General features: G+C 33.7%; 1 protein-coding gene across 6 annotated transcripts in view; it reads right to left on the bottom strand.

Moving 5' to 3' along the window:
* Positions 1-3,347, bottom strand: part of RIT2 (Ras like without CAAX 2) — a 184,881-nt gene extending 181,534 nt beyond the window's left edge. For 4 of the 6 annotated variants that reach the window (XM_033011205.2, XM_033011208.1, XM_033011207.2 and 1 more), the window contains exons 1-2: positions 1,834-1,936; positions 1,580-1,682 (exon numbers count right to left, since the gene is read on the bottom strand). In XM_033011205.2, the coding sequence (XP_032867096.1) occupies positions 1,580-1,682; positions 1,834-1,872 (142 nt within the window). In that variant the 5' untranslated portion in view covers positions 1,873-1,936. Of the gene's footprint in view, positions 1-1,579; positions 1,683-1,833; positions 1,937-3,275 lie in introns of those variants that run through there. The other 2 variants (XM_033011206.1, XM_033011209.1) reach the window with 2 other exon arrangements.
* Between the last annotated feature and the right edge of the window lie 10,365 nt (positions 3,348-13,712).

The following is a 13,712-nucleotide window of genomic DNA, read 5'->3' as shown; positions in this document are numbered from 1 at the left end:
AGAGATTTGAATAAACTTAATTTGTGCTTTAAAACTCTTATCTAACAGTAAATTGGAACTTGAAAATTTCCTCTCTCTATATATATAAAATTTAGCTCTTATGTTTCAGTTATGCTACAAATAAGATATAGTTTGTAATACCTTTTGTTTGGTGAATGAGTCTTCAAAATGACATCGTTCTTACAATAATATGTTTAGGAAAAATTGCTGCCATCTTTTGGATGCACTCAGAAAAAAAAAAAAAAAACAAAACAAAAACAAAAAAAAAAAAAAAAAAAAAAAAACAAAAAAAAAAAAACATTTCACTGAAAGTTCCAGCTGACACATCCCAGGTACCCTCATGGAAAAGATTATTTGAATTTGCAAAAAGTTATTCTAAGATAACCAATATTTTCTTCTTTTCTGTTTTATATAGTGATCATAGCACAACATCTGTTCAAGAATTGTTTGGTTAAGCAATACAGATGGGAAATAGCTTTTGCTGAAAGAGGTGCCACTGAAGTTGAAGCCAAACATAACAAGAAAACAGAGATTATGGATACAGATAGGAAATTATATCTACTCCCAGCATTTAATTTTTTTGCATCTATACCTTGTCTTGTTTGAATAGGAAATAAAACTTGTTTGATCTACACAATTATTAACGTTTAGTGACACAGCTTATTTATCCTGTTATTTCTTTGGAATCTAGCCTGGATAAATTATGTTATCCTTTTTTTGTTGCTTGTTTTCCTCTTTTCTTATTGTTTTGAATTTCCAGGAGATGTAATCAAATGCTTGTTGTGTGGCCAGCTCAATACACTGACTTGTGATACAAACACTGCATGTTCAAAAAAGTCTTTTTAAGAACAGAGAATGCTAGTGTCAGTGAGAATAAATCAAGGTCGATAATATCTGGGAAAAAAAAGAAAACATTGTCAGGAGAAAATAATGACTCCTCTGAAGAGATAGCGTTGTCAGACACTAGCATATCTTGCCGGTACTGGACAGTGATATTAAAATATGCTTCAAATCTACCTTATCACCTGGAGTGAGACTCAGACATGCATTCTGTAACTGTCCGGACAGGAGAAGAGACTAACACCAGCTGAGCCACAATGACTCTCAACAAAAAAGTCAAATGAAGATGTGAGGAGGAAAACAGTCACTGTAATCACCCTCTGCGCTTTGCGCTGTACAACTGACTTTGCAGTTAGTTTAATTTCTGCCTAAGCACACAGACCGGCAGGCCAACAAGTTACATCTACACTGTCCAGAAAACTGTCACCCCTCACCAAGTGTTAGAGTGACATGATCACTTTCTGTTAAGCTAACAGCATCATGCTGACCATTCTCTCCTCGTATATAATAGAGCCAAGGTTAGTTTTACAAAAACATCCAACTAAAAAGGCTTGTAACATTGCAGTATATAACAAATAAAGCTGACTCATTGCCCCAGTCATGAATTATAAAGTCTTTTATGCAAGCCATGCGAAAGAGAAAGAGGAATGAAACCCCTCATTAAACAACGTTCTTGTTCTGCGGACTTTACACTCCAAATTCACCCCTTCTGCCCAAAAATGCTGTTGCCGGAACTTACCGCTTTTGCCAACTCCCCCTGCTCCTAGCATCACCACCTTGTACTCTCTGGAGCCTGCTGAAGAATTGCTGGAGGAGCTGATCATTTCATTTTCTAGCTCCATCTTGCATAAGGCAGAAGGAGGGAGCAAAGGGAAGAAAAAGCAACTGTCAGGTGCTTTCTCTGATTTTAAACAACTATAAAAGCTGTGTTAGGAAAAAAAAAAAAAAAGAAAAGAAAGGTATAATGCAAGAGGTATGATTTATCAGCCTCACATTCGCTGCTGTGCCTCTGTTAGCTGGAGAAGGTCTCATAGCAACCACTTTAACAGCTTCCAATAAAAATCTCTCTCTGCCCCCTCCCAGTTCTGTATCATTCTCTGTGTTTCTCTTCCTGGACAGAAGCAGTTTTGTGAGGCTCAAGAGCCCTGGTACCTTGGGTATTGCTGTGTCATTGTAATCAAATTGAGCAGAGCCTCCAGAAAAAGAAAATGGATTAAATTTCTTAATTATGATGTTTGTTATTCCATGTAGCACTTGAATTTTAAACAATAATAAAACACAACAGACAGCTTCCTTGCCACCTTGGAGTTAAATATGCATCTTATGTTCATCAAGTTTGATATATATACATTTAATACTATTAGAAGTGCAATAAGCAACAACTTTTATGAGTCTTTGTTCTTGTGAAGCTTACTATAAGGCAAAGAAGTTTTCTAAGGTTAAGTTTGCCCCCAGATCAATTCTCTTTTAGTTTAGTTTGTATCAATTATTTGCAGAAATAAACTAGGTATTAAAAAAAAAAAAAAAAAAAAAGTAGGTTTGTTCTTTTTTTTTTCCCACACATAATTTCAGAAGGAGATTGAGACTGATGGGAGGAGGAAAGATATATTCATCCACAAAATATCCAAGTGAGCAAAGAAGAAAAATTGTTTAAATACTTCATACTAATACAAAGTGATTTATCTAACCAACCTGGTCAGACCAAATAAATAATAAAAGAATAAAGCAAAAAAGTTTGTGAATGACATCCAGTGTAAAAATATGTCATTAGAATTATTCAGTGAAAACTTACAACAAAATCCTGCAGCTCTTCACTGATTTCTGATGATGTCCTTAACAGATCTAGTATATTTAAAGAATGTGATAAGTCATAAGATAGTTACCCAGCTTTAACTGTTATGGAATATTTTCAAGGACCAAAAAGCATCTACTGCAAAAGGGGCAGAAAGTAAAAACTTGCTCTCCTTTGAAAAGTGCTGGCTTTCATGAAAGTTAGAACTATTAAGGAGAAAGATAAATTGAAGTAGGAGAGGCAATGAATAAAGTATCTTGGAAGTCAGACACCATCATCTGTCCAGTCCTCCACCTATTTCACGGAGAGTAAATATATGGCGTTACACAGGAATACAGAATTAAAAGTTGAAAAGGAAAAAACTAAAAAAAATATTTAAAATATCATAGCCTGATGAAAAACATGATTTAAACAAAATTAGGAAGGAGAGGAAAATGTATAGAAGCGCACATGTATGAAAGATAGTTTAATGGACTAAGAAAATACATGATTAAAGAGAAGAGGTACATAGGTATGATAATAGAATTATAATTAGAATGGAGAAAGTGTAGAGAACATGAATACTCATTTTCCTTCCTAATAAAAAAATTAGGAAACATCAGATGAAATAGGCAATAACCAAGTTTAAATTCAAAGTACTTACAGGACTCATGACTGACAGGATCTTCTTGACCCTTGATGTTTTGGGCAGTAGAAATGAACTTGTAAGGGGAAAGAATTTAAATACAAAGTAGGAGAAAATCCCCTGTAGCATATTAAAGTCACCACCTCTTACTTAAGAAGTACTCAAGACTCATATCAACACATCCTGTGAAAACACTGAAGAATCAAAGTGTGACAGTCTGTTTTCAGCAGCACAGAAAAAGAGAACAGAGGGAGAGTCACTATGTTCTGAGAACTCCTCCAGAATCAGGACCTGTTACTGCTGTGCTCCAGGATTTCTGTAACAGACATGCTGCCAGCAGCATTGTAAGGTCAGGACTGGGTGTATGTATTGATGCCTGGATGCAGACCTCAGAATTCAGAGGTATTTGATCATCAGAGCATAAAATAGGACTTAAAACAGGAAATTCTGAATGTAATAAAGTGATGTCTAAATATTGAATTTCAGCAGAGACAGGTAGGTCAGTAAATCCCTGTTGTGATTAGAATTACATTTTCTTTCAAATAATTCTCAAGTGCTCAGTATTGACACATTAGATAAAATTAATAATGATACCAAAATCACTGCTTAGAACAGTTGGGTTTTCTTGGTAATTGCCCACCAACACAGCAACCGCTTTCTCAGTAGCTTTTAACCCTATAGCTGGGAGTAACATTTGGGTGACATTAAAACATCAGGAAAGTGAATGGTTGTGGGCAAGACTCAAATGACAATCTAAGAAAAATATTTCAAAAATTATTAGTGAAAACTGTTATATAATAGATAAGAATTAGTGATTTTTTTTCCATCTGTTGGTGTTTGCCAGAGAAATGTGGCAAGCCATTTTTTTCTTTTGTTTAGAGCTGGAAAATGTGGAAGGAAAATTAGAAGTGGAAGAGGTTACAAAAGGGAATTATATTAGAGCAGGAAGCAGAATAAGACAGAACTAAATGGAAAGTCCTTTTCTAATCTGTTAAGAAAATCTAGAAAAACAAAGACAGCATTTTTATCCCTGAAAGTGTGGAATTAAATACTTTTATCTGTTGATTGAGGAATAACCATTTAAAATACCTGTTTTAAGACAGATTCATGTTAATGAAACTTCAGTATTTTAATAAGTATTATATTATATAAACACTTGGCCAAATATATCCTCCTAACTTTCACAGATCTTTGTCCAGAGTCTAAAAAGGTGAGGCTGCATTTCTATTTACAATTCAGAACTTGTTCTAATTGGTTTTCAACATACCTTCCTATTGACAGGCAGCCTACTCTGCCTTAATTTCATTAAATTTCGTAGTGGAGGACAAGTATTTAGCTTCATTCACATTTATGATAACATCAGTGAGTCTTCCTTCTCCCACCTGAGCAGAAAAGTACAAAGTTTTGCTTTCAGTCCGCTGCCAACAAAATTAATACTGAGATGATTTGAAATGACTCAGCTTGAAACACTTGTTCGATAATATAGGAAAAAAATCACCAGAGTAAATGCTTTATAGACAACAGGAAGAAACAGCAAAAAATACAACAACTGAACCTGAGGTGCTAGAATTTTTACAATGAGTGATTTATTCCACAACAAATTCCAACCCTCTATTTTATCTCTTTGTTTCCCTGTTTTAAGGACACGTTTATCATGATGTAAATTCATAGAAAACCATCCTCAAGCAAACAAAAGCAACTGTAAAAGTAGGGAAAAAGCTTGGGGTACTACCCTATAATAAATAATTTATTTTTAAAATTTGGACTCTATTGTTGTTTACATATTGGTTATGACTCTATAGCAAATATGAGAATTTTTTTTCTATTTTTAAATTTTTCTATTCAAATTCACTGGAAAAATACAGTAATTTAGTGAAACCTTTCAGTATTCAAAATCTAGCAACTTCTTTGTTTGAATATATATTTTGTCAGTTAATATTGAAATAGCTGTATGCTCAGATCTTTAAGGATGCTTAGGTCTTAAGCAAAAGATAACATACAGATAGGCATGTTAGAAAAGAAGTAAGCAGGCTTTTTCTAGAGAAAATGTTGTTAGAAAACACATTGCATTCATCCTATATCCCCACTTGCTCAGGGGGCGTTGAATAAAATAATAAAATGTTAGTACAACATATAAATTTTCTGAAATTGTTTCCTAGAGCACTTCATGTTGACAAGATTTTATCAATTAACCTGGATAAATATTCTTGGCATTAGGCAGAGAGCTCATGAGTTTAAAAACTTGAATAGCAAGCAAAATGTAAATCTTGACTGATCTGAGCTCCATTAAGTGATGGGTTAAAAACATGTGAACCATTTAATAATAAGCGAATATGCATGAGCCCAGTGGGGTCCATGCCATTATGGAAACAGTGACCACCCTTTTGTCTCTCATGTTTACCTATTAGGCACAGCAGAAGGAGGAAATGTAAAGAGCATCCTTCATAAAAAGACACATAAACCCACCTCGCTGAATGGCTGAGGTGCTGCTATGACAAGAAAGAGTGCTAACGTAGAAATCATTGCACAAGCACTGGAGAACTGATTCAATCTGCTCCTGAGAAAAAAATGCATTTGGCATACTATCTTAACTTGATCAATTCTGAGTAAAGCTATCATAATAAAGTAATTGTTAGGGGACTTAAATAAATTTTAAACTTAAATTTTACGTTAACGGATTTAGCATATTCATTCTTAAATATGATGAGTACCTCTGAATCTTATTGCTAAGGGACCTCCAACACACGACAGAAGCAGCTCTACATTTTTGGTATTCATATTCCTACTACAAATACCCAGTGCTTCCATCACCAACCTGCCACAGGCACCTTGCCTTCCTTAGGTATTCCCCATCCTTTTTTATTCTCCAAATTACTCATCTGTAGGATGACTCAGTGTGTCACACATCATATACTTGATGGGACACTTGACAACCTCCCACCTTGAAGCTGGCTCTTCAGCTCAAGCTGTTAAGACATATGCCTATTGTTCTGAAGGTCTTACTCCTGTCCCTAGTGTCAGATAACATAGTGTCCCCTGCCCCTGCTGCAATGCATTTTAATCTAAGCCTTATTAGTACGTCAAGTGGCAAAAGCAAATGAAAGGAGAAAAATATGTGAGTCTAACTAGTAACAGAACACATGAAACAACTTCAGAGTCCACAGAGTAAAGAAGAAGGAAAGTTTGTCACAAGCAACATCTTCCCTTTGATTATGCCAGGTCAAACAATGCAACTAATATTGTGCCTGCTGTACAAAGGTTTGAGAAATAAGGGCTGTTTCTCATATTCTTGAGAACAATCAAATAGTGTTAACTTTAAAATTATTACAAGTGACTAACTTCTTACAGAAGAGAAATCTTGAAGGTCATGTCCTAGACTATGTCAAAGGGAAAAGCTATTTTCACTGGATTTCCAATAAGTTTTCACAAATGATTTATGATCTTACTCTCAAGAAGTACTAATGATTGCAGGTCATTTATGGATTTTTGTTGAATTTTAATTACATTCACAGATAAGACTTTTATACTTTTAAATGAAACATTGATACACAGAATGTGAAAATCTCAAAGATCTCGAAGTCTTCACGACCCATAAATATGTTCTCTGTGAGCATGAATGTGCATTTATTCTAAAATCATTCACCTTCTAGTACTTTTGTTAGGAAGGAAAGTTATTAGCAGTAATATAATATGAAATACTATAAAAATAACATTAGAAGAGCTCTGAAGAGATCATCTTTTTCACCCCTGCCTCACTCCATAAATTCATTTAAGTAATTTGAACAATATTTACTTTACCTTATTTTAAAGTCTTCTAGAGAGAGAAATTACCCAGTTCTCAAATGCTGAAATAAATTTCCTCATTATTCTATTAGAAATGTCTTTGAAACCCGAATGTCCTTTATTACACAATAAGATTATCACTTCTCATCCTACCTGCTACAGCTATTATTAAAAAGCATAGTGAACATACCAAACACATATTTAAGTAGTTAGCTAGTGAATCAAATGAACATGGTAAACACAGAGAATCTTCTTGTTCTCAACTTTCCTATCTCTTCTTTTTCTTTCATGCTTCCTTCTTTTCACCAGAAAGGTAACTCTCAATCTTCCTTCATAGGTCTTTTATTAATCTTTTATGCTTCTTGTGTTCCCAAAGAGTCTTCGCTGCCTGTTTTGAGGTCTGCTTCCCATATCTGACCACATTATTGTTTCAAGACTTTGTACAATATGGATTTATACCTGCTACTTGTGCATTTCAAGCTTAGTATAGTTACAGTAAACATAGGCAATCAACAATATCAGATTTTTTTTACATTAATATTATTTTCTAATCTGCATTTGAATGCTTTCAAATCACAATCTACTGACATTACACCAGTTTCTGACTTTTAGATTTTTTTGCTACCATGTCCTTTTTCAAATCTTCCTTGTCATATTGTTTACTGGAAAACAAAGATTTGACCGCTACTTTAAAGGTGTTTATAGATGATGATAATGCCTGCATCACAAAAGTCCTTGTACTTGAAAACAGGTTTCTGAACTTCCCTTCAAGCATGTAGATTTTAACACTGAACCATGTCAAATGGTGTATCAGTAAAAAAAATAAAAGAAACAAAACAAACAGTAGACAGACTCTTGAATTTAATCAGCTGTCATTCAGATGCTTGCCATTTTGCTGTCCATAACAAGGAAATCTACAGGGACAAGATTCAGCTTCATCAGTGAAACACCAAACAGGATAAATCTGAGTTTTTCTGACCTAGATTTCCCAGTATCATGGATTATTTTCCATGTTGAGATAGTTTTATTCTAGAAATCAGATTATTTATTGGTATTCTGTTGGTATAACAGAAGTCAGTACTTTCACAGTTCTTAAATCTATTATAATTAACAGTAATCTTCTGAGTGCATGGTTAAGATGAACAACCATACCCACAATAAGAAATACAAAATCAGTTTCTTTAAAATCATCAGTGGAAGGTTTCTTCCAGAAAATTCAGACTTTTTAGTCAAGTGTCCTATTGGTCATATTGTTTCCTATACTGAATAAAGAAACATTTATCAAGCTTAGAATAATGAAAGCTTGAACTCAGGTACCTAATGGGCTGAATAATGGATTACAAGAAATGGCACTAAAAATTAACATGAATACTGTTGTTTTCAGAAGAAGTAATGCAACCTGTTCTTGACTAAAAGTTTCTGTTATCATTCTGTTTGTAACTGTGCTTGAATTCTGAGGAACCTACCTATTTTGATAGCTTCCAGTCTGTTTAAGGGGATGTTAATATGTAAAAATATCACTAGGAATCCTGCACAAAAAATATCACTATGTTTTACAAATCTGGGATAAGCTCTTACATTTAAGTTCTACCAAGTGGATTATGAGCTAGATAAGTATTTAAATGCATTTATTTGAAAGCTCTTACAGAGTTCTCTTGTGAAAGATTACAAACATTCCACTTCTACCAAAGACACTAGACACTGCAGTTTGTCACCAGTTAGTCTGTTAATCAATTTAAATATGATATTCTTACAAAATATTGTATGATCAATAGCCTTATATGTTAAGAAAAGACCTAACCTAACCTCTGTATAGCATGAAAGGCAAAACAGTTTAGTAATTTCATAATGTTGTTAATTAATCATGAATGAAAAAATCCATCACTGTGGACTTCATTGTATCACTAACTGTTCAACTTTTAAAAGCTCAACTTTAGCCAAAAATGTTTCATTCAGAAAATTGGGGCAAAATCAGAACCCTAGTTCTTTGCATTGGAAATGTTTAATATCCCTTATTGGATTCAGATTTGTTAAAGAATTGTCCAAGACAATATTGTATATTAGTTTAATATTCTATTTCCATGCTTTAATGCCAGTTTTCATATTAGGTATGGATTTCATTGTTGTATAAAGAAAAGAAGGCTCTTTGCAATATGGAGGAAGAGGGATAAAAACATAAGACAGATCTGAAAATTAAAATACTGAACTGATTGAGGGGTAAAATTCACCAAGTGATGACTTTCTTGCAGCTATCTGCAACATACTGAGATCACCAAAAGTAGACTTCTTAGACCCACAGATAGAGATGCTTCTGTCTGCTCAGCAAACAAAATATTTTGATTAGATATTCATTGGTATTCCTATAAAATTCAAAAAATATAGCCTGAAGGGAGGAAAAAGAAAAAGGACAAATTAGCCTTGCTTCAGTGACATATCATCATTACCAAGGCTCTGGGAAATGACAAAGAAAAGCTTAAAACTGTTATTTGTGACTACATTAATAATAATAATTTAAAAAAAAAAAAAAAAAAAAAAAAAAAAGAAAGCGAGAAACCAGTAAAGAGTGGTTAGCTAGATAAAATCTTTCATATTTCCATGAAGTGCTTTCAACAATGATTGCAGAATCAAATATTTTTTTCTCTTAGGAGAACAGATTTCTCTTGACAAGGAAAACATGTTCTTCAAGTTCTATATTGAAGATCATCTTTAAAAGCTAAAGTTAATCAAGCCTGTATATGGGACTTAGAGAGTTTAAGGAAACCTGAATCCTCTTATACTTCAACTCAGAATGCTCATAAATGGACCTGTGAAGTTTAAGAAGTTATCTAAATTGGTCACTGAAACCATATAATCAACAAGTCTCCAGGTAGGCATGTTGCTGACACAAACTAATTTGTATTCAATTAAGTCTCACTATTTCCCTGTGTTTTCCAAAATTAATTTATGTTTCCTTTCTAGAAATACCCAATCTGACCCTAAACATTCTGGAACTTCACAGATGCTGTTAGTACTTCCAGCTATAGCTATTCAAAAAGTATAAACACTTTTTAAAGACAAAAAAATCTTGGTGGTAGTGCTTTCTTTGATTTATATCTAACCAGTGATGGAGAACTGTCTCATGGCTAGGCCCATACCCACATTCCTTTAATCAGCTTCACCCAGAGTTTTGAGATGAAGAACCTTATATCACTGTTCAAAATAAATAGATCTTACGTATTTATCTTGATGACAAGTGAAATGAAAATGTTAACAAATACATCCACCTCCCAAATTTCACCCTGTTATGTACATAAATCTCTACCAAGACATTTTCCTTCTGATGTTTTTAAAATTTGAAATCAACTATATGCATACATACATATAAAAATGCATACATAATACATATATGGACAGTATAACTTCATCAGACTATTTTAAAACAAGGCTTAAGAAGCTACCTTACAACATTATTTTCAAGCGTGCATTCAGCTGATGTGAAGTTTTACTATTATCTTACTGGCTACATTGTTCTAGAGCTCCAAGAGGTGAGAATGGTATTATTGAGAGGCCATTTAATTTGTTGCTTGTAAGAACAAAGTAGTAAAAACAAATGTCCTGCTTGATTTGCTCATAAAAAAACTTGGATGGGAGCCATATCTGGTCAGGGCTCAAGTTCCTGATAGTATTTTCCCTCCATAATATCAGGTTTGGAGTTCTGAAACAAAAGCCCTGAGGATCAGAACACCTGTGTTAGACGCAAGTTTGGAGAGAAACAGAATTTTGTACATGCCTGTGAGACAGTTTTTGTTACTTTTTGCTGTCTCTGCCTGGCAGACATACACACAGTTTTTCATGAAGAGACTTAGACTGCAAAATTTGTTTTCCTTGGTTTTTCTATAGCTGTGTTCAGTAGAGGGACCTTGACAATATAATAAAAGGAAAAGGCTGAGACAACAATGGATCTTTAATGGGAAGGAGTACACGGTTACCATGTTAGAGGCCATCAAAGAGATCAAAGGAATTTATGTTCTTCCTATTAACGACAAACCATAAAGGATTCTTGAATACTGGCAACCAGCCAAACCTCTGATATATATCAGATGAAAAATGCAGTTCTTCCAGGACCTTGAGTGGGTTTCAGGAATCCTTCATTAGCCGAGTACCATCTCAGAACAGCCTTTGTAATATCCTCATTCTACAGATACTGAGTAGGCTGGTCCATGTTGCATTTCTGTTTTGTGTGCATATCCTTCAATCTTTGGAACATGTCATTTACAATATTTAATTTGAAAATCAAACCTTAATTCTTACTCAGGCTATTTTTCAAGGTATCCTTTACTGTCATGTGGTTTTAATTAGAATTTCAGGTCTATTTCAAATCAATCCAAATATCTTTTTTTCCTATGGGAAAATCTTTCACCTCTTCAAGTTTGTACTATCATTCACGCTTACCTGACTTTAAAGACTTGCACAATCTAATGTTACTAGAATGAACTGCCTTCTCTCTCCTACCATACCTGGAAAAGTCCTTCTCCTTCTGTGTTGTAACATGCTTTCTACTTTTCTGTAAGTTCCTCAAAAGCATACTGATACTTTCTTTTCCTTGAGCAACAACCACTTTTATAATCACATTTCTTAAGGTTTTAGTAAACCTATCAATAACAGTACAGTAACTCATGCTCTCATCTAAAAACCCACTCTTAGAGCAGTATTACCGAAAAATCTCCCTCAGAGTCTTAACCATCAGATGAGAAGCAGGCTTTGAGATAACTGTTACCTGTCAGCCATCAATATTCTCTACAACATTTAAGCCCCTCATACTCCTGAAAGATTATGAGATATATTGGCTTTAATAGGAGAATCATTAAAATTATGCAATTTTAAATGGAAGGTTTAACTTTCTTTCCTTTTCTATTTTTTTCTCCTTTTTTTTTTTTTTTTTTTTTTCCAGAGAAGTGGAAAAGGCAACCTATTTCATTGCACATCACTCCGCTTGATTATCCCAAAACCGGATTATTCTCTATGTTGAAGGGAACATTCTCACATTCTTTATTAAATCAGCTTCTCATTTAAGATAAAGATCATAGTTATGTCTTACTTTTTTCTTTTTTTTTTTTTTCTTTTTTTTTTTTTATTATTATTATTAAGGAATAGATATTCTGTTCATTTAAAAGGCAGTTTAGTTCCAAGTTTGCCTGAAGTAAATGGTGTCTAAATTTATCATGCACCTCATTAAATACAGCTAAATTATTCTATGAATTAAGTAATATTTCTTTGTGAAATACTGACTTGGAAAAATGTTACGACTAGAAAGAAGAAATAGAAAGGGAAAGAAAAATACCATGATAAGGATTCATTGACTGTAAAGATGGATTTGAGATACTGTATATACATTTGCAGGTAAATAAGAAAGATATTATTCCTTTACAGTTATGGTAATTGCTGCATAACTAGGGACATAGCTTAGAAATTCCTTAATTGAAGATAATTGACATATTTTTCATTTGACTATTAGTATTTGACAATGTAGAAAATGTCATTGAAAAAATCTGTATTACATAAACGTATTAATGAGTCAAAATAAGTTCAATTATTATTTTTTTATTGTGTGCATCTCCACTCACAGTAATGCAGAAGCATCACTAAAATTTTCTCAACACAAAATTTTTATTTTGCAAAACAGAATCACCACAGTTCTGGTCTTATATTTTAACAATCTTCCCTCTCTCAGCTTATTCATGTTTCTCAATGATTTCTAAAAAAAGAGTTCTCTGACCCATTTCTCTAGAATCTGTAGCTACCTCCACTGGATCTTTTTCTAGCAGTACTACTGCAACATGTCACTTACAACAGCTGAATGTTAAATGTTCAGTTTTCCAGCAATCTTTTTCTATTTGTGCTCAATGTCAACATTAATTTCTATGAAAAAAATGACAGGATTATCTAATTTAAATCTTCCTATAAATCCTGTTCATACAAACAGGTGCTACACCGCTTTATTAAAAATAAGGGAAGTTTTAATCACTAAGCTTGCGTATGGACTGAGTAGAGAAAGCCCTCCAGAGAAAGTTCACTCCCTGGACCCTCAGATTCCCAAAGAAAACATTCCCAAAGCAGATCTGGAATACTGAATTTGCTAGCCTGCATTTCTTCTTCTTCTCATGTATATGTAACAGTGATTCATCTGGAAGGTATAGGCCATGAACCATGCTAAAGAATCTTCCAATTGCAGCAGAAATGCACTATAATGAGTCCCATAAAAATCACTAAGTCTGACATTGGGAGGACATTGGGAATATTAAAAGAGAATCAGGTGTCTGGAGAGCATGGGTGCACATTACCATACATTTCCCTAAGCCTGTAAACTATGCTTGTCCTGCTGCAATTTGCACAGTATAGCAATTAATTGTGGATTATCTTTATAGGATAACGGTGAGTGTAATCAGTCAAATTTAATTGACAGCCCATTGGAACTTCAGGAGATTTGATTTTCTACAGTTCTGAATCTTTGGAAACCTCAAATTAAAGATAGACAATTAAGACTGATACTGTCAAAAACTGTCCAATTAATCACAATTTGTTTATCAGTGCATTTTACAAGACTGATTGCCTCACATCCTGTCATACTGAAATAAATAATGTCAAATAGATGTTTTCTTATTGCATTTTATTTTTTAGGTAGGCTTTCATTTT

The sequence above is a fragment of the Tyto alba genome, unplaced genomic scaffold, assembly GCF_018691265.1.
Source record: "Tyto alba isolate M040663 unplaced genomic scaffold, T.alba_DEE_v4.0 Super-Scaffold_42, whole genome shotgun sequence".
In the NCBI taxonomy this organism is placed as follows: domain Eukaryota; kingdom Metazoa; phylum Chordata; class Aves; order Strigiformes; family Tytonidae; genus Tyto; species Tyto alba.
Note: the sequence above shows the minus strand (reverse complement) of the source record. Positions and strands in the feature narration are given on the sequence as shown.